Raw genomic sequence first — 19,134 nt, forward strand, 5'->3', positions numbered from 1 at the left:
TTTATGATTGTCAAAACTTGGAAGCCACCAAGATGTCTTTCAGTAGGTGACTGGATAAACTGGGATACATTCAAAAAATGGAATATTCTTCAGCACTAAAAAGAAATGAGCTACCAGGCCACAAAAAGGCAAGGAGAAACATTAAATGCATATTACTAAGTGAAACAAGTCAATCTGAAAAGACTACATATAGTATGATCCCAACTACATGACATTCTGGCAAAGCAAAACTATGGAGACAGTAAAAGATCAGTGAGTGCCAAGGGTTAAGGGGAAAGATGGGATGGGCACAGAGGATTTTTAGGGCAGTGAAACTACTCTTTATGGTACTACAGTTGTGGATACATGTCATTACACGTTTAACAAATCTATAGAACGTGTAACACCAAGAGTGAATCCTTATGTAAACTAAGGACTTTGGGTGATAATGATGTGTCTTCATAGGTTCACAGATTGTAGCGAATATAGGACTATGGTGTGGGACATAGACAGAAGGGGAGGTTGTGGGTGTGTGGGGTCAAGGGGAAAATGGGAACTCTCTCTGCTCTCTGCTCAATTTTGCTGTGAACCTAAAACTGCTCTAAAACATAATCTATTTTTTTATAAAATTAGTTTATGCGGGATTCTAGATGAGGTCGCCATAGTCTTTGAAGATCTTGCTGTTCAAAATGCATATTCAGGGGCGCCTGGGTGGCTCAGTCAGTTAAGAGTCTGACTCTTGATTTCTCCTTGGGTCATGGTCTGGCCGTTGTGGGTGGAACCCCACCAGGAGCCCCATATCCTGCTCTGTGCTCAGCGGGGAGTCTGCTAGAGGTTCTCTCTCTCCCTCTCCTGCTGCCCCTCCTCCCCTGCTTTCATGCACACGCACTTTCTTTCTCTTAAATAAATAAATCTTTTTAAAAACGCACATTCAGTGGTCCATCACTTTGAATGACAGTATGATAATTAAAGAAAAACATCAAGTAATACTTATTCAATACAATTATTTAATTTTTAGACAATAATGAAAAATATATTTTTGAAACAGTTTAGGGGAGAACAGGAAATTATTAAATTTAGGATCAATATTAATGATACTGAATCCATGTTAGAGAAAATTAATATATATCTATAGTTTAATAATGTTCAAGAATTTAAACAATTAATTGAATTTTGTCAGGGGAAACTGGAAGGGAGACAATTTTTGTCAGTAAGGTAAAATTTTAAGCTGCATATTTTAATCATCATAAACTGCCAGGGATTTCAATATTTTAATAGATTCATTTAGCTCTAAATGTCTTCAAGCATGCTATAAATCCTCCAGAGGCCCTGCTTTGTAATATAGCCTTTTAACATATTCATTGTCTCTTTCCAAGATAAGTTCACTATTGCTATTCCATTAGTCTGTTTTGTGATTTATTTCAAAGATGAAATGAGTATCTTCACTTTTAATTCATGACTATTTAATCTTGATTTTTTTAATCAAAATTTGATGGTAATTATCATCTATTAAAATGCATTCTTTCCCCCTTCTTGTGCATTTTTCCTCTTTACAGTAAATCTTACATTCTGACATCGTTTACATCGTTAAAAACATTTTATCAGTAATTATATCTAGACGTATTCCCTTTTATGAACTCAGTTTCTTAATAGATTCTTAATAATCAGCACTGAGCATTTTTAGGTGTAGGAAAGATTCTATTGGTGCATAATAAGAAAGTGTTGGATTTGCCAACCTGATTTCTCTTTTTCATTTTACCCTTCCCCTAATCCTGATAGTTTCATAGATTTTACAGGGTAAATTTACACATAACCGCACAATATAATGGAATGTTAGCTATGTGTGGTGTGCTGCCAAAACAGAGGTCCATTACCCAATATTGAGACCGAAGCCATCTTTAGAAGATAAGGCATTTACAAGAGGCTCGGTAAATATTAAAACCATAAGAAATTATGCCAGAGAAGAATATCTGTGGCAAAAATATAAGTAAACAGTTCTGCTTCTCTGATCCTTAGCTTCACCATCAATAAAATGAAAATAAGACACATTTACTTCCAGAACTGCTGTGATGATTAAGTTGGAAAGTATGAGTGAAAATTCAGTATCAGTCATAAAGTACCATATAAATATTGGAGAGCAACATAATTAATAATTTTCCATCTCAGAATTATAAGAGAAATTTAGGCAGGCAAAGCACTTAGAAGAGGAAAACACTGGCTACATGCCCAAGACTTGAATGAAAGTGAGACTTCTGTATGTGTATAAATCCTTTTATCCCAAATTCTTTGTATTATGTGTGACTGGCTGGTTTGGTACCATGAAACATAAAAATAGTACAGCCTGTTGAAAATTCCAAAACAAAGAGAAGAGCCAAGAAAAGAATATGAATAATTTAATCAGATAGGAGTCAAGGTTATCCCCAGCTTATTTGCCTTTTATTCTCTTAATTTCAGTTAGTTACATATCCATCTGTTATCGCCAAGGTTGTGCATGCACCTTGGAACGTTCACAAAAGGTCCACGATACAGAGGTTCATAATTAGGTTATATGTTATATTCAGAATCCCAGGGGAACTAATCGATTCTGGAAATACTGATTAAGCAAGATGAAGAACTCTTACACAGTTTCGGCTACAACAATTTTAAAGACAAGTACAAGTTTCGTTTGCCACAAAACTCACAAAAAAGTAATTGATTGAAGAATATCTCTTTTATGCAAAATAGACATTTTAGGATATAATTTGATTAATACTCTACTATATACTGACATTACTCCTTGATCATTTAATAAAAAAATACTCTCATCGCCAGAATTTTATTTTCTGTAATATTTATAATTGAGGTAACGATGACAAAGGACTTAAACCCATGAATAATGTTGGTGAGTTTTTTCTTAAAGTCATAATGATTTTCCAGAACTAAACATACATGTGACAAAAAACAGGTTAGTTTTGATAAATAGGCACTAAAATTTCACAACAAAGACAAGCTGATAACATAAGTGGTTTACAAAAAAAAAAAAGATACAGTCAATATTCATGGATTCAAACAACAAAGGAGAAAGAAGGGAGATTAGGACACGTCTATACTACACCAATATCACTGCCTTGTATGATTCACAGCACGATCTACTGCAGGCCCCAGAGGGGCAATTCACAGAGGTACGGGCCTTACTTGAAGCTTCAGAGATATTGGTCATGGACTTGGCGTCCTTGGATGTGAGATGGCTGATGCTGTCGACCCATGCCCACGTGTGGGTGTTCACAATTGTTTCACAGCTACTGGCCAGTCCACAGCAGACCACTCATATGGGGAGCACCAAATGAGTTCCAGCCACAGTTCTTTTCTAGCTTTAAATGCCTCGCAAAAACGCAGGGACCTCTTCCAAGTGCTACCTGGTCGCATCAGGGCACATTCAGCAGCAGAAGTCTGTTTCCGGTACAGTCCTTGGTGTGGCTAAATCCCATTGTCCCTTTTTCAGCAGTCAGAAATCCATGACAGATTCTGTACAACACTGTAGTCAATAACAGCAGCACCAGACAGTATATTAATTCCTTTACCACAACGCCATACGTCATTATAACTTCCTAAGTGTGGTCTTATTAAAAGGATCACTGAATCTCTAAATATCAGATGTGTACGTCTGGGTAAATCCGTTGCTGTACAAGATCTCTGACATGCGGTTCATGCTTTAGGACTTAGGGATAGAGAGTAAGAGGTGTTATGTGGCCAATAATAAAAATGACATTTGTCTTCCTAACAAAAAAAAAAAAAAACATGAGAATTAAGGATTAATCAACAGTCTCAAGGATCCTGAATGCCTTAGAAATATTGTTTATCCCTCAGTTTATATTATGGCATTTTTCTTCCCTCACGCGCCCAATACACCAGACACACTATCGCAAGTGCATTCACAGGGATGTTGTGAACAGAATTTCCTCCACTTGGACTGAACAAAACTCCCTCGTGGTTTTGCTGGAGTGTAGTGATGAATGCTGGTTGCTAGGTAGTAGAAACTGACAGTGCAGCAAGCAACCAATGTGATGGTGACACTACTGCTTAAATCCTGCTTATCAAAAAAGGTTCACAGTACTGATTAGCTTAGGTAGTCTACAGGGCGTCATTCATTTGTACACAAAGCAGAGAGGCTGTTCCAAAGAGCGGAGAAGGCCAGGACAGGGGAGAGGACCCAGGACTGAAATCATGAGCATCTTATCAAGGCATTTCTGTGCTACATGAAGACAGATGGCATATACATTTAAGACAGGGAGCTGAGACAGACAGACAGAAAAACATACAGGACAAAGCACCTGGTTAAACACTGCCTGAAAATCTGATCAATCCTGTGAGTCAGAAATTTAAGGCTGGTCAAAAAAAGCCTCCTGTGAACCATGATAATCTTTGATGTTTGCACAAAAATCAATAAATAAGAATAAAGGAAGGGGGTAAAAAAAAAGTGACATGAGAGCTTTGGGTGATATTTGGCACTTTGCCTCTGAAAATGATGACAAATCCTGGGATTAAAAAATATATATATATGTATGTATATATATATGACTCTAGTACCAAGCAGCAATTCGTGGCTAAACAATGCAAGCCTGGCCGGCAGTTACCTTTCTCTCATGTTTTGTGCCTTCCCCAAGCCATTAAGTAAGAGCTCTGGCCTCAGCTTGCGTGTAACCAGTAATGACAACCTCTTTGCAGTTATCTGTGTGCAAACAACCAGAGACATTCAGAACTCCAATACAGCATTTTTGAAGAAAAGCAAATCAATCAAGAAATTAAACTAGTTAAGACAAATATTTCTTTCAAAGAATAAGGAAAAAAAAATGCCAAGGAGACACTCGCCCTCCCTGCCCCACAATTCCACGTGCAGAACAGTTGACCAGCGCTTTCATATCAGCAGGATGGTTCGATGCAAGTACACATATCCTGAGCCATCCACAGTCCCCGGACTCTGTGACATTGCTTTCAGGTGATAGAGACAAGATGGTCCATGCAAATGAGCTGACCAGAGTCATGTCGTGTGCAATCAAGAGAGGATCCCAAACATCTTCAAAATGGTTAAGAGTCACGAGAAATGAAGGTCCAATGAAGTGACTGGCATTAGGAAGCACACTGTTCTAAATGTATCTCCCTGAAGATATGTTTATGTATTAGTGTCCTGGCCAATAGCTGACACTATCTGTCATTTTATTGCGAAAGGAGACCAGGGCGATTAACATGGAGAAGTAGCACTACTTTAGGTCATCTTTAAAGCCAGGATAAGATTTGTTAGCCACCCAAGTGGCATTTCTGACTTCAAATAGTAGTATCATGCAGGATTTAAACTGTATTTAATGGAGCCTGGAGTAAGTCTACATTTAATTATCTCCATTATGGGGTAGACAGTACTTGAATTCATACAATTTAGCCGACTGATGCAGTTTGGTTTACAAAATAGATGGGATGGGAGATCGAGAGCGCCTCAGAGGACAAGGAGAGTTGTAGGGTGATGTTACTGGAGAGAGCCTCAGAGCATTGCCTGCCAAGCCCGCTATGTTGTTTAAGCTTCGGGATTTTTCATATCCTTTTATGAAAAAATGCACAGACATCAGTTGAATTCAACCAGAAAATAAACATAGACAAACAATACCATGCAGGATAATCGAAAGTGCTATTTTGATTTCAAGGAAGAATCTTTTTTTTTTTTACAAAGAATTCAATATTGAGACCATTTGTAACTTAAAAAAATAATAAAGCTCACTAGCGCTGTCATTCCCAGAAGATTAAACCAGCTATCACAAATTACAGTTGTACTATTTCAAAATTTATTCTTTCCCAAATTATATTTTGCATTGATGTCATTTTGGCATAAATACTAGAAATCTTTTAAGAATTAGGCAAAGCAACTTAAGTAAGATATAAATTTGGCTAATATTTTTACATTTCAGAATATGCTTCTGAAAAAAAAAACAAGTGGGCTGTTTTTTCTTTTCATTTTTTGTTATTTACTAAGCTAATAAGCAGGATTAACTTTAAGTGGATGACTTTTTTTCTCAAGCATATTTAATCTGCCAGCTTTACAGTATTAAAAGGATGATTCTCAAATAATGGCATTGGATGCCATTATCTAGGCAATGTGGAATGAATGCCCATTTCTAGTTCCTGGGATTAAAAAAAAAAAGGAAAGAAAAAAAAAAGAAATGAAATGAAATATAAGTTGAGTCATAATTCAGTGAATTAGAGTCTGAACTTGGTTATCTGATGTTTTCAGTTGGCTCTCCACTGACAGGAATTGAGAACTATTTGATCTTGATTCACTTTTTCTTTCTATCATCTCGCATTCTAATCATTCGTGTGTGATAGTCATGGATTTACAGAATAAAAGATCCATCTCACAAGCTTTAACCCAGTGGTTTTCCTTAGCCACTCAAGCAACATCCTCATCAAGGTCACCTTTGGAAGGACTCATATACTGTAGTACTATTTATTAGAAAAGATGAGAGGTGGTTAAGTGGGGTGGATGGCACACTGCAAAGTTAGAAGTGAACTGTCTTAAGAGCAGGACAACCATTGACTGAGAAAGTAGCCAGGAAATAAATGTTCTGACAGGCCCACTGAAAAAAAGTGTTGTAGAACCAGGAAATGAAATTCTCTGTTGGGCAGTTAAAGCTGAGCAAGGACATCCAATTTCAGTGAACTTTGTTATCCCTTAGACTTAGGGCACATTCCTTTGGCTCCTAGCGGCGCTCAGTGTGCATGATGACTATCTGAGAAAGAAAAATGGGCCTTTTGTGCTTCCCCATGTTCCTCTCAACAACTTCTTTTTCTAATTCTCTATTTTCATGGACTTCTGGGGAAGAAGCTAATACTCTCTCTCCTCCTTTCACTAGAAAAGGAGAAATTAAGCGAATTAGTGACTATTTGATTTATCAGGGCCCAGAGACCAGGATGGACGTGGGTTGCAGTAACTGGTCTACTGTGGGGTGAAGCTGCACTGAATAGGAACATCCCTCCCCACACACACATAAACTTTCAGCATGCTTGATGTCCTCTCTGAGATTTTTGTAGATGGAAATTTATGCCATCCATTAACCATAGTAAGGTTCTCTAGGACATAATTTCTGCTAACGAGAGAATTTTCCGCCAATATGTTTTGTTAGCATTCGGAGATAAATAAACGCAGGAGGTGATATATGTTTCATCCTATTCCAGTGGATGATGGAATACTTAATAAGATGATGTCTTAGGGGCACCTGGGTGGCTCAGTCGTTAAGTGTCTGCCTTTGGCTCAGGTCATGATCCCAGGGTCCTGGGATCGAGCCCCACATCGGGCTCCCTGCTCAGTGGGAAGCCTGCTTCTCCCTCTCCCACTCCCCCTGCTTGTGTTCCCTCTCTCTCTGTGTCTCTCTCTGTCAAATATATAAATAAAATCTTAAAAAAAAAATAAGATGATGTCTTAAATAATTAAAAAAGAATTGCAGATAATTTATCCTTACATAGGGACCTCCGTGTGCCTGGAGAGCTAGTTGTTACTGCTCTTCTCTAAAGTGATTGGAAATATAACTTGGGGAATTATAGGAAGATTTATCCTAGTTGACCATGTAATCTAAAGATGCAAACTACACTATAAAGATTGATTTGGTTTGATTAAAAGTAAACTGGTGAATATGCATGAACCAGAGAGGTTGTTAACACCTATAAATCATTCATCCTTATAAAAATTTACATTTTGCCTCCCACAACCTCCAAGCTCCCAACAGGACCTCCAAAAGGTAAAAGTTTTCTTGACAGTTTTCTATTAATTACACTAGTTATATGTAAATCCTGGTTGCCATTCTAAATGTTCAATTATTTTTCTGAATTACAGTCTTCAACATAAATATTACCCATTCTGTTTATAAGTCCTTTTATTTTTAATAATTATAATTTCAGTGTTCATTTGAAAAGACTTCCCTTCTAATTTAATAACAAGTATTTAATTAGTAAAATTATAAGTTATTCTTTTAAAGAATGTATTTTTTTTATTCTGCAGGTTCATTTGTGATAGGAAATTTGATAAGGTTTTTGCTTAAGCAAACTTTTATTGAGTGGAATGGTTAAAAATATAATTTATGAGAATAAACAATATTGAACCTAGTTGGAATCGACATCCAAATACATGGCGCACAGAGCATGTGCTTATTTGGGGCAATACTGAAACTGCTTATCCATGCACTATCAGTGGGTATGTTTTTGTGTATGAAAGATGATTTCCTAAAAACTACTGCATAAATAAAAACATAGGTTCCAAGTATTGGGAGTTCACTCTCATGCGGAATCCATAAATTTTATTACTGTATGCCCAACTATATTCATATTTGTTGATAGAAAAAGAATTCAGTAGGAATCTGGTAATTTCTTTTCATCTATATAGGGGAGAATTTTCAGAACTCTAAAAATCAAATCAGTAGAGAGACCAACTTGAAAGATAAAAAAGGTATCATATAGGAAATATGTCTGACTAAGAATAGGAGAAATCTATAATCTACATAAAAAGGAACAAGAGAAGAAATGAATGGGTTCCTGATAAACATAACAAGACAACACACTAAGAAAATTAAGTGAAATTAACCAAAAATGCTACAAGGCCTGGGAGAAAAAACACAAGGTGTAAAGTAATTAAGCAAGAATGAAAAAGAAATTTGATTAGGGTGAGAAATGACAAAGATTAAAAGCCCATAGATGAATTTTCAAAGATATGTTCATTGACAAACAGAATTTTGCATTTGTGAAATAAGATTTCATGTATAACTTCTCTATAGAAACTAAATATCTTATTAATTGCTTTGCTCATGAAACTTTGCCTTTTTACAGAAAAATTCTATATTTACATAGTGCTTTATAATTTACAAAGTATTTTTTCTTATGTGATCATCTTTGACAGTTTAAAATCCAAAGTATTGTTTAAGAGTGGAAGGAAAAAATTTTAGCTAAGTTCTTAAACATGCAGCGTTAGTATAAATATTGCATGTGATAATTTATTAAGTGATGCTCAAAAATGTATGTGAATGTAACCACGTATTACATATAAATACATATATACGTATAGTGAGTAAAGATATGTAATGTACTTAAAATATAATGTTCTATACAAGAAATTATTAGTTACATATTATAATCATTATTTATGTATGTATATATATTTTGTTTAAGTACTATGATAGGACATTAACTATCTTCATAAAATATTTTAAAAATTGTTCTAGCACTTAATATTTAAATGTAAAATAGCAAACAACCAAAGAAATCTATTCAGATCACTGAAATACATTTTGTGCAAATAATAGATGCTGAGGAACAGAAGTAATTGAAATGAAGAAGTATGTAAAATATTACATACTGAAGAAAGAAAAGAAGAGTCTGTCTTCTCTTTTGAGACTCAAAGGCATGGAGACAGAAAGGACAATACAAAGTGTTCAGAAGCAATGAAAGAGAAGTACAATATGGGTAATGAGACATTTCAAAGAGAGAAGACATCACAAAATAAATATTTAAGGCTTAAAATGTTAAAGTATTCAATAGGGAGAAACTACAACGAATAGCAAAAAAGAGTGCAGTGTTTTTAATGCAGTTGCACTAACATGAAAGTTTCGGAGTGGCTTTTCATTAAAATTCAGTCCATTGGATAAGAAATTATTATAGTTCTTTCTCTATTTGGTCAATAAGCAGAGAAAGAGAACCATGGCAATAAAGCAACCGGAATTATCAAAGTAGGAGGTAATCAAAGAGCATATCAGCCCTTGGACAAGGGTGGGTAATAGACGTCACAAAGTTCCTAAAGGAGGGAAAAAAGGGTCCAATTGTCCTGAGATCTGTCAAGTTTACGTAAAACAAAAACAAAAAATAGTATCTAGGGAACAGTCACAGACGGTGGCATCATCTAGAAAATTGGAAGGACATGATGGAGTGGAGATTCAATATTCTGTTATATTTCTTAACCAGTATGCCTACCCAACAAAATTTATTCATTCAACAAACATTTATTGTCTTCTGTGTGCCAGGCACAGTTGAGTGTGGGTTGAAAACAGTAATAAACGTAAAAGTATTATTATTGCCTCAAAAAGAAATTCTGTAGCACAATTTATAAGTACATAAGTAGCCTTTCAAGTTATGGAGTATACTATTCTATATGGCCAGGGATGTTGGACCTTTTGGTCTTCTGACATTCAGATAATTCATGGCAAAAACTGCATAAATACTGGATAAGAGACTTAATTACAGTGTGTTTAAAACTTTTCTTTGGGGGAAAAAAAAAAGCCTTATTGTTTTATCAATTACTTATCAAATATATGCATAGAATCAATTAGTGAGTTTTATTACCTGTAGTTAAAAAGATAACTTTTAAGGACTGTTGAGTACATTATATTAAAGAAATTAGCTGAGTGACTTAATTTTTAAATACCCCATTACAATTCTTCCCATAGACTAATGGAAACCAAAACTATAAAGAAAGAAATAAGGGTGAAATGCCTTTCAGATAGGACAATCAAGCAGGCTGTTATGATATGCACTTTAATGTTTATAATGAGAAAAGAGGTGATGAGGAATGCAAGAGAACATTGCGTGCAGGCTTTCCTAGAAAATGACGAAAAAGCATTTATATCACTCCGTATATTTGTAGCACTTAATTTCTAAGTCACCTGTTAGGAGCTGATTAAATGCATGCCTACCTTTCCTGATCCCTCCATCAGAAGCACACGTGTAATCACCTGTCGTCAGTAGGAAACATGTTTCCCCTCTTCTGTTTTTGTCTCTGGTACTAGAGCGTCTGATGGGGAGCCTTTCTGGGGGTGATAATGGCGGCTCACTTCCTGTACTGTCGTCACCTGATAACACTGGTCACAGCACCATGCCCATTGACAGACAGTGATGGATGAGGAAATGAGACAGTACAAAGAGTTTACACGGAATGTCCATAGTACAGTCACTCGATATACAAAACACAATAATCACATCATGGTAAGAAAAAGGGTTTTCATCACTCATTACAAAAATTTACATGGAGCAAAATGGAAATGTGTTGAAAAGGAGAGAAATGTTCTTTGGGAAGTTTTAATTGCATTTTGGATTCTACCTAATAGGAAATGGACTTTCACAAAACTAATATAAACTCAAAATAAGTGTGATAATGACGTAGCACACACATTAATATCTTACGATTTTTGGCATGCTATCTAGTTATTGTGAATAAGAATCTTTAAAAGTGGAACCTATTTAAGGAAAAACTCCTAGGTACGTATTTGGTTTTGGAGTTCTTTAAGACACATGCTTATAATATTTGCAGAAAGCAACTTTCCAAAAAAATCTTAATAAAAATAATCCCAAAACTCACTTTGTGTCCAGGGTCTCCATTCTGAAGTGAAAAGTATTTTTGAGCATAACAGTGGAATAAGATTAACTTCTCCAAATGTGCCCTTGAAACAACTGTTTACTTCTATATGCTTGCCAAAGACGTCTGCATCCTATTGGCCTAGATGCTAGCTTGTTATAATAATATTTATTTACCCAGGCTGAGAGTGTGTCCTGTTTCTCATGCCCTTCATAAGGACTATGCACAGGTACTCTGAGAACAGCCCGATGAGACTAGCAACACCAACTAAACTCCACCTTTCATAAAGACATTCTTTGCCTTATAGTTTTCAGATATATTGACAGAATTTGCAGAACAATGTACTAAGTAAGCATAGGGATCTTTATGAATAAAATCTTTAAAAAGCAGTTTAGTTCCAGCCACATTTTTTTCCCATTTTCTTTGTATAAACTTCTGGAAGCTAATGAAGGAACCTATGAAAATGTTACCTGCCTCTTTTGTTTGTTTGTTTGCTTGTTTTGTGTAATTGGTGTTATTTCAAAATCATGTGAAAGTATTCACATGGGACTATCATAAATCATTTTTCTACAAGAAAAAGATTAAATATATCTACGTTATAGGGAATGCACATACCTTAAATTTTCAGAGTGGGCTGAAAGGTAATTAAATCGTTCAATCTATAAAATATTTCATCTGTACCAGACACAATAGAGTAGAGAGCACATTACTGACTATCATTGTGGCAAAACGAACATTAATTTACAGTCAGTGTCCTCCAGATTAACTATGGCAATGGAGAGGGATAGGGATTCAGCAGTAGATCACCCAAAATTCAGTTTGGGAGGGGAACAGAGCCCAATGCATGGTGTGTAAAAAAGGAAATCCACAGGGAAGTTCAACTTTGCCATTGATAAGACAAAGCAGATCATCTGCCTCCAGGAAAATGGTGAATTTATTATATTACATAGCATCTTACCCAATCTAAAGGTATTATACTGAATATCCTAAGTTAATAATGAAAATTTAATCAATCCTCTAGAAAATTGCTAGGGATGACTTTTATTATCAAAAAGGCTATCTTCCATATCACCTTTTTGGTGTTCAGGCTATTGAAATATAAGCATCCATTCTTTTTAAGTAACTGCTTCTTGTGAAATAGGTTGAGATGCATGGACCCATGTGGCAGAGATAAAACTGAGACAAACACACCAAGCCAAATGATAAGGAAATCAACATTTCGAGAATGAAAGATGGAAAATGGTCAGTATCATACCATCACATCGTGCAGGGGAACAAAGAAACATTGGCACAAAAGCAACAAACAGGCAAAAGAAAATATTGGCACCATCAGCAAAGGGCATTCCCACTAAAGCAGGAAAACTCTATAGACCAGCTATGCAGGCTTCTACTTGGAATCTTACTGAGAAAAGCTACAGTCTAGCTGTCTACAAGCCTGACACAAACACATGTACTGTGAAGGGGTAGAACTGAAAACTCAGGAACATTTGCAGACGATGAAAATGGTTGCCTTCTACCTGAGGGACATACTGGTCTATAAAGTGTTTAGTGGCATGCATTTGAAATTGTGCCTTACCTGATCTGTTATGTTCCAGAAGCCGATTGTCTTTGCCCAGACACGTGTCACCCTGTGTGCTGTTGCAGGCCATATTTAATTCTGTCTTGCAAAAAGTAGGTGAGCTTGCCTGAGGGGCAGGAGGGATGTGCTTCTTTCTTTTTCTTGGAAGTTTCTGCTTCGCCATTGCCAAGGAGTAGTACATTCCAAAGTTGTTGACAATGACAGGCACTGGCATGGCTATTGTGAGCACTCCAGCCAGAGCACACAGGGCTCCCACCAGCATCCCTGACCATGTTTGGGGGTACATATCCCCATAGCCCAAGGTAGTCATGGTCACTACAGCCCACCAGAAGCCAATTGGAATGTTTTTAAACTGCGTGTGCTCACTAGCTGAAGGGTCGTTAGGTTGAGCTCCTACTCTCTCGGCATAGTAGATCATGGTAGCAAATATCAAAACTCCTAGAGCCAGGAAGATTATCAGCAGCAAAAATTCATTAGTACTAGCTCGAAGAGTGTGTCCAAGCACCCTCAGACCTACAAAATGGCGGGTGAGCTTGAAGATTCTCAGGATCCTCACAAATCTTACCACCCTGAGGAAGCCAAGTACATCTTTAGCAGCTTTGGATGACAGCCCACTGAGTCCCACCTCTAAGTAGAAGGGTAGGATGGCCACAAAGTCAATGATATTCAAGAGATTTTTGATGAATTCAAGTTTATTAGGGGAAAAAATGATACGGACTAAAAATTCAAAAGTAAACCACACCACACACACTCCTTCTACATACGTCAAGGCAGGATCCGTTTCGATTTCATATTGCAGAACAACACTTGTGCCATTGATGACTGGTTCTGTCTTGTTTTTAACAATATTGAAAGCTTCATGTGTTTCCAGGCAAAAGGTTGTGATTGAAACCAGGATGAAGAATAAAGAAGCAAAAGCAATAAACTGTAGGGGGAAAAGAAGAAATAAAAAAAGAAACAAAGAGAGAGTGATCTGAACTATAGTATACTTTGATCCAAATCTAAGAGCATCGATCCCTGCAGATGAAAAAAAATAAAAGCATATTTGGAAATTTTGCTTGGGATGTCACTCAAGTGAAAGAAGAGATGCGTAGGTATCATTAATTAGAGTTGCACATGTAATGTGTTTCAAGTTCTGTTTTCTGCTTCTATAGGTAAAACCTTTTGCTTTATGTTGGAAAATAATTTCTTGACTCTTTTGAATAAGAAAATATACCTGTTAAGAGAGCATAACAATCAATCCAAAACAATGTTAAAGGGCAATAGACTGAAAAAAAATAATAAATGTACACAGTGGCTCCAGATATTGTTTCTGATCCTACAAATCTTCATGTATTAGATCATGTTTTACATCTATAAATATAAGGTGCAGTCCACACTGATGAAAATTTGGAAGCCACATGCATTTTTAACCATAAATAAAATGTTCAAGTTGTTATGAGGTATGAACATGAAAAAAAAATTTTTTTTGAGTTATGTTACAGTTAAATTGTATCAACTTAAGGTGGAGACTTGTCCAAAAGAACCATCTAGAGATGAAGAGTAGGCAACAAGACTGAAGACAGAGAAACAGAATTAAGGAACAAATTAAAAGACAGTTTTCTTTCTCACCTGAAAAAGAACTCCAAGTGTTAGAGGAAAATGCTATAAAACTGTAGGGTTTCTTTTTTATTCAAGTTTTTATTTCATTTCTTCAGTCAATAATATGTGAATACACACATCTACTAACACAGAATAATAATAAAAGCTCTCACTTACATAGTTCTTACTAGTGCCAGACACTCATAAAAGCAAATTACATAATTAACTCATATCAATACTCATAACAGCACTATGACTACCATATTTTATAGTTCTGCAATATTCACACAGAAATTAAGCTACTTTTCCAAGTCATAAGACACAAAGTGATAGAACTAAGACACTAACCTGACAAGTTTTGCCCCCAATTGTTTTGTTAACTACCAAACTCTTGCATGTTGAACACAAATATTTTGAAAAATTTATTTATCTTGGGGTCGCATACTTCTTAATATTCAAGATCTGAAAACTTAACACCCAGTTTGAGTGAATGGTACTGTTGCAGACAGTACCAGAGGCTTCCAAAGAAGCCAGCAGATTCCTAGTGCTCTCTGCTAATGCTCTCAGATTTAGCATGCGTAATGAGCGCCAAGAGATTGCCTCTTGAATATCCAAATTAAGTAATCATTTAGGAGCAAGAGGTCATCAGTCAGGTGCAGGATAGCCCTTTTCAGAAATAATAGGGTGTATCCAAATCTCAAACCTGTCCCCTAATACCTATTCCTCACCAAGCCATTGAAAAGATCTAAGTTTCAAGAAGAGATTGAAAACTACCTCATTTTTTCCTGGTAGAGTTTCAATGTAAGCGACATACAAAAGGATGAAAAAAATCTTAGGATGGTGATTATCTGCCTTAAAGAACCACCTCAAATTCTGAAGTTGTTCCTATGCAATGTAGCAGTGAGTACATTGTTCATATAGTATTATACAGCATGCCATTTTTATGGCTTTGACTTATTTCCCCATGCATATCTTCCCATTTCCTTTGGTTTTGACATTATGGTTTCACTAATATCTTTCCCAGACATAATGCAAGATGTTAACATGTTCTCACTCAGCTTTCTCTTTGTACAAATAAATATATGGTTCTGTTAAAATGAACTACTTGTCGTAACAGGATCGCTAAGACCTTTTAGATACTTTAAAAGATGATATCTTTCAGAGGAAGAATCAATTATCCTTGATTCATGCATTACTTCTTAATCTGATCACAATTTTATCTATAGATTTGAGAGTCACCTTTGTTTCTGATTCCCCCTGAAATCTTTTTTTGTCTTTAGAGCCCTGCTGGTGTATATATATTGACTCCCCCACCAAGCGACTCCCCACACTCTAGTCTCCAGCATTTCAGACTGAGTGTCAAAAGTTTTAGTGCACACATTCTATCTATGAGGCAGGTACAGAATACTAGGCAGTTAAAGTAAGCTGCAATTTTATTTTATGCTTCTAGTGTTCTTCAGTCAGCATTTTTTCAGCTAACTTTGCAGTCTCAAACTCTGTCCACCCACATTCATGTAGTGAATTGATTGGGACTTCCCAGCATTGCTCTTCCAGAATCTGTTCTAGCTTCCCAGCCTACCTCTCATACAACAAAGACAATTTTCGAGTGTACTTTGATGCTTGTCAACACAAAACACTGGGATCTTTTCCGATCGTACATTTTCCTACTCTTCATTTATTCATTCAGCAAGTACGAATTAGGTGCTTCTCTATGCCAGGCCACAGGATGAGGGCGTTAATGTAACCGTAGTTAACAAAACACTGTGCCTGTGTTTGAGTAATTCACAATCTATTAGGGACGCAGGCATTAAATAATTAACCACACAAAAATTATATAATTACAATTGTGATAAATGCAATGAAGGATAGAAAGGATCAAAAAAAGGGGGGCTTTATTTTAAGACTGAGGTGTCATAGAAACCTCTGACAAAATAACTGCAGACTGATATTTGAGGGATAAATGAAGGTTGACCCGATGGAAAGGGGAGACTGGTCTATAGCACAGTAGGAAGTTTTAACAAAAAGTCTGGACTTTTTCCATCTCACTTTCTCAAGTGATGCCTTTACTGAAACACCAGAGGAGAAGCAGGTCCTTCCAAATCTGCCTCTTCTGCACGAATTGTCATGATTAAAGCCCAACCTAGCACAGAGACCCTGACTTTTTCGAAGTTAACCTCTTTTTCTGAAGAGCTATAAATAAACCAGAAATATTACCTGGGTTTTAAAATGAGGCTGTAAGGTGACTTTAGAGCAGTTTGGTTGCTGATGGTACTCCTTTAGACTTGTTGGCCTATTGGGAGAGCGATAGAATTCACTTGTCTTAAATTATTGTATCAGCCCCATTGTTTGGAATGCAGTAAAAAGAAAAGATATATGTTAACGTGGTTTTTAATATAAAGCACTATGTAAACACTAGAAATCATTATTATATATATTTTAGTATACTTTAAAAATATATCACTAGTATCTCAATGAGAACTACTAGAACCTGACGTTTATGTTCATTAAATGAGTTATTATGTTGTCAGAAAAAGGTCAAGAGAGTCAGAAGGTACCACCACACTTGGTGGTTGGAATTTAAGTAACATGAATCATCTTGTTAAACTGCCCATTTTGCCCACCCATATACCTAGAAAAGGAGTTTGGTCATATTTATTAGAACATACCTGGAGAGCTTACACAAATGTGAATTCCTCACTGTCCACACCAGATATCAGACACAGATTCTTTTGTTTGGGGAGAAGGAATTTGCATTTAACAAGCATTCATGGTGATTCCTATACATACTAAAGTTTGAAAAACACTGTTTCACTGTGTTTTCAACTTGATAATACAAGGTTGATAACTCATTATTAAATGAATTGGAGAAGTTTCTAAATTACAAGCATTTGTAGAATCTTCCTAAACCTTAATAAAAATAGTTCACTACCTCTTATATTATAGGACGTTTGTGCCTGTGTGCGTGAGTGTATGTGTGTCTTTGTGTGTGGTGACATAATTCTGGCTTCTACACAAGTATTGGTGAGTAAACAAAGCAACTCAGCCTCTCTATATACACAATTCTAAGACACAAAACTTTGAAAATCAAAAGTTGTCTGTTTTTACAAGTCACTTGGAACTTGAATTTATCAATATTTTTATTAGCATTATTTAAAGAGCCACATCATGGTTTTGTATTTGTATTATTCTTCATTGTAATTTTTATAGTTCCATATATATTTAGCTTTTACGGACTTCGTAAATCTGCCAGAGTGTGATAATAGTATAATAGGAAAATAAAAAGAGTATAAAAAAAGAAACAAACTGTCATTCTGGGAGAGAGATACTCATCTCAGAAGTACATGAGTGTTTTACTTTAAAAAACAAGCTAGATAGGCCATTTTTTTTTATTAATAAAGTCTAAAATCACTACTAGGTATGGTTTAGAATGAGAGGGCTGTAACAGAGAACCAAAATAGTCTTCATAATAACGTGGTAGGAAATTGGAAGTTGTCTTCTGTCAGCTTAAAAGTGGGGAAGTTGGAAGAAAGTTGAAATCTGGAGAGAAAGAAATGGGAAAGGTCTCTAAGGAGGAGGAAAGGCCCATAGTGGGAGGGGTAAGCAAGTGAGAAATCCCTGTTCAGGTGCAGCAAAGGAACTTTGGGATACGGATGGAGTGTATCAAATTTTAAGATGATGCTTTCTCTGTTATGCCTTCAGTAAAAGGTGGTTGTACAAGAGCCTGGCATTGATGGTGCTTTGAGTGATGAAGGTATTGGGCCATGGGAGGACAAAAAGAGCGGAGCGATCAACCATGGAGGCAAGATACACAGTGAAGCTCAAAAACATAGGAGAGTAAAAGGAAATCAGGAGAAATATAGCCCTTGTGAAAATATTTGGAGACATCAGGAGAGACTGATTTCCCAATGGAATGAAGATTAGGAGCTCAGTTTATTAGGAACTTAGTTTGAGTATCAGATGAAAAAGTGACCCCAGAAGCCTTGAAGACCTAGACTCATCCAGAGGCAACACTTGGACTCCATTATCAAGGAATTTGTACACTTCAGTTGAACTTAATTCTAAAAGACTTGGATATAGAAAATGTCTTCTTTTTTTCTGACTCAGTAAGTTAAGCTGAACTGGGTAAATAGGTTAGGTTGAATAATATTAAGGAAAAGAAATTAAAAAGGAAAGAAATGGGGAAAAAAGAAGGTTTTATTTGTTTGTCTCCTTCATTGAGCTGGGAATCGTTTAAGGACTGGAATGATGTCATATTCATTTTTGTACCTCCTGCTTTTGGCGCAGTGGTTAGTATTTAGTATGGCTGGCTGGAAGGATGGATAGAAGGATGAAAGAATAAATACATTAACAAAATAATAAGGTAGACCACATTCTAGTGGAAATCTAAATGATTTGAGAAAAAGGAAATGACAGAAATGAAACAATAAAATATGCATATTGAGGCAAAAAAGCCAAATTTACAGCAGAAGCAAATTGAACTGGTCTATAGGTCCACACATTGCCATTAGTAGCTTCCATTAATTCTGCTAATGGAGTCTTATCAAGGAGTTGGGGAAGAAAAGCACATTGCCATCTCTCTCTTTCTCTTCCTCTGTGATAAGACCAGAAACTCTTACAGGCATTAAATGAAATAATGAAATAA

General features: G+C 36.1%; 1 protein-coding gene across 12 annotated transcripts in view; it reads right to left on the reverse strand.

The window, feature by feature from the left end:
- Window positions 1-3,384: 3,384 nt before the first annotated feature.
- KCNC2 (potassium voltage-gated channel subfamily C member 2) overlaps window positions 3,385-19,134 on the reverse strand; it is a 170,302-nt gene continuing 154,552 nt past the window's right edge. For 2 of the 12 annotated variants that reach the window (XM_006728221.3, XM_031039197.2), the window contains exons 3-5: window positions 12,909-13,836; window positions 10,674-10,838; window positions 3,559-5,548 (exon numbers count right to left, since the gene is read on the reverse strand). In XM_006728221.3, the coding sequence (XP_006728284.1) occupies window positions 5,412-5,548; window positions 10,674-10,838; window positions 12,909-13,836 (1,230 nt within the window). In that variant the 3' untranslated portion in view covers window positions 3,559-5,411. Of the gene's footprint in view, window positions 3,494-3,558; window positions 5,549-10,673; window positions 10,839-12,404; window positions 12,509-12,908; window positions 13,837-19,134 lie in introns of those variants that run through there. The other 10 variants (XM_006728223.3, XM_031039213.2, XM_031039222.2 and 7 more) reach the window with 10 other exon arrangements.

Source organism: Leptonychotes weddellii, chromosome 5, assembly GCF_054177405.1.
Source record: "Leptonychotes weddellii isolate Sample4059 chromosome 5, ASM5417740v2, whole genome shotgun sequence".
NCBI lineage: Eukaryota > Metazoa > Chordata > Mammalia > Carnivora > Phocidae > Leptonychotes > Leptonychotes weddellii.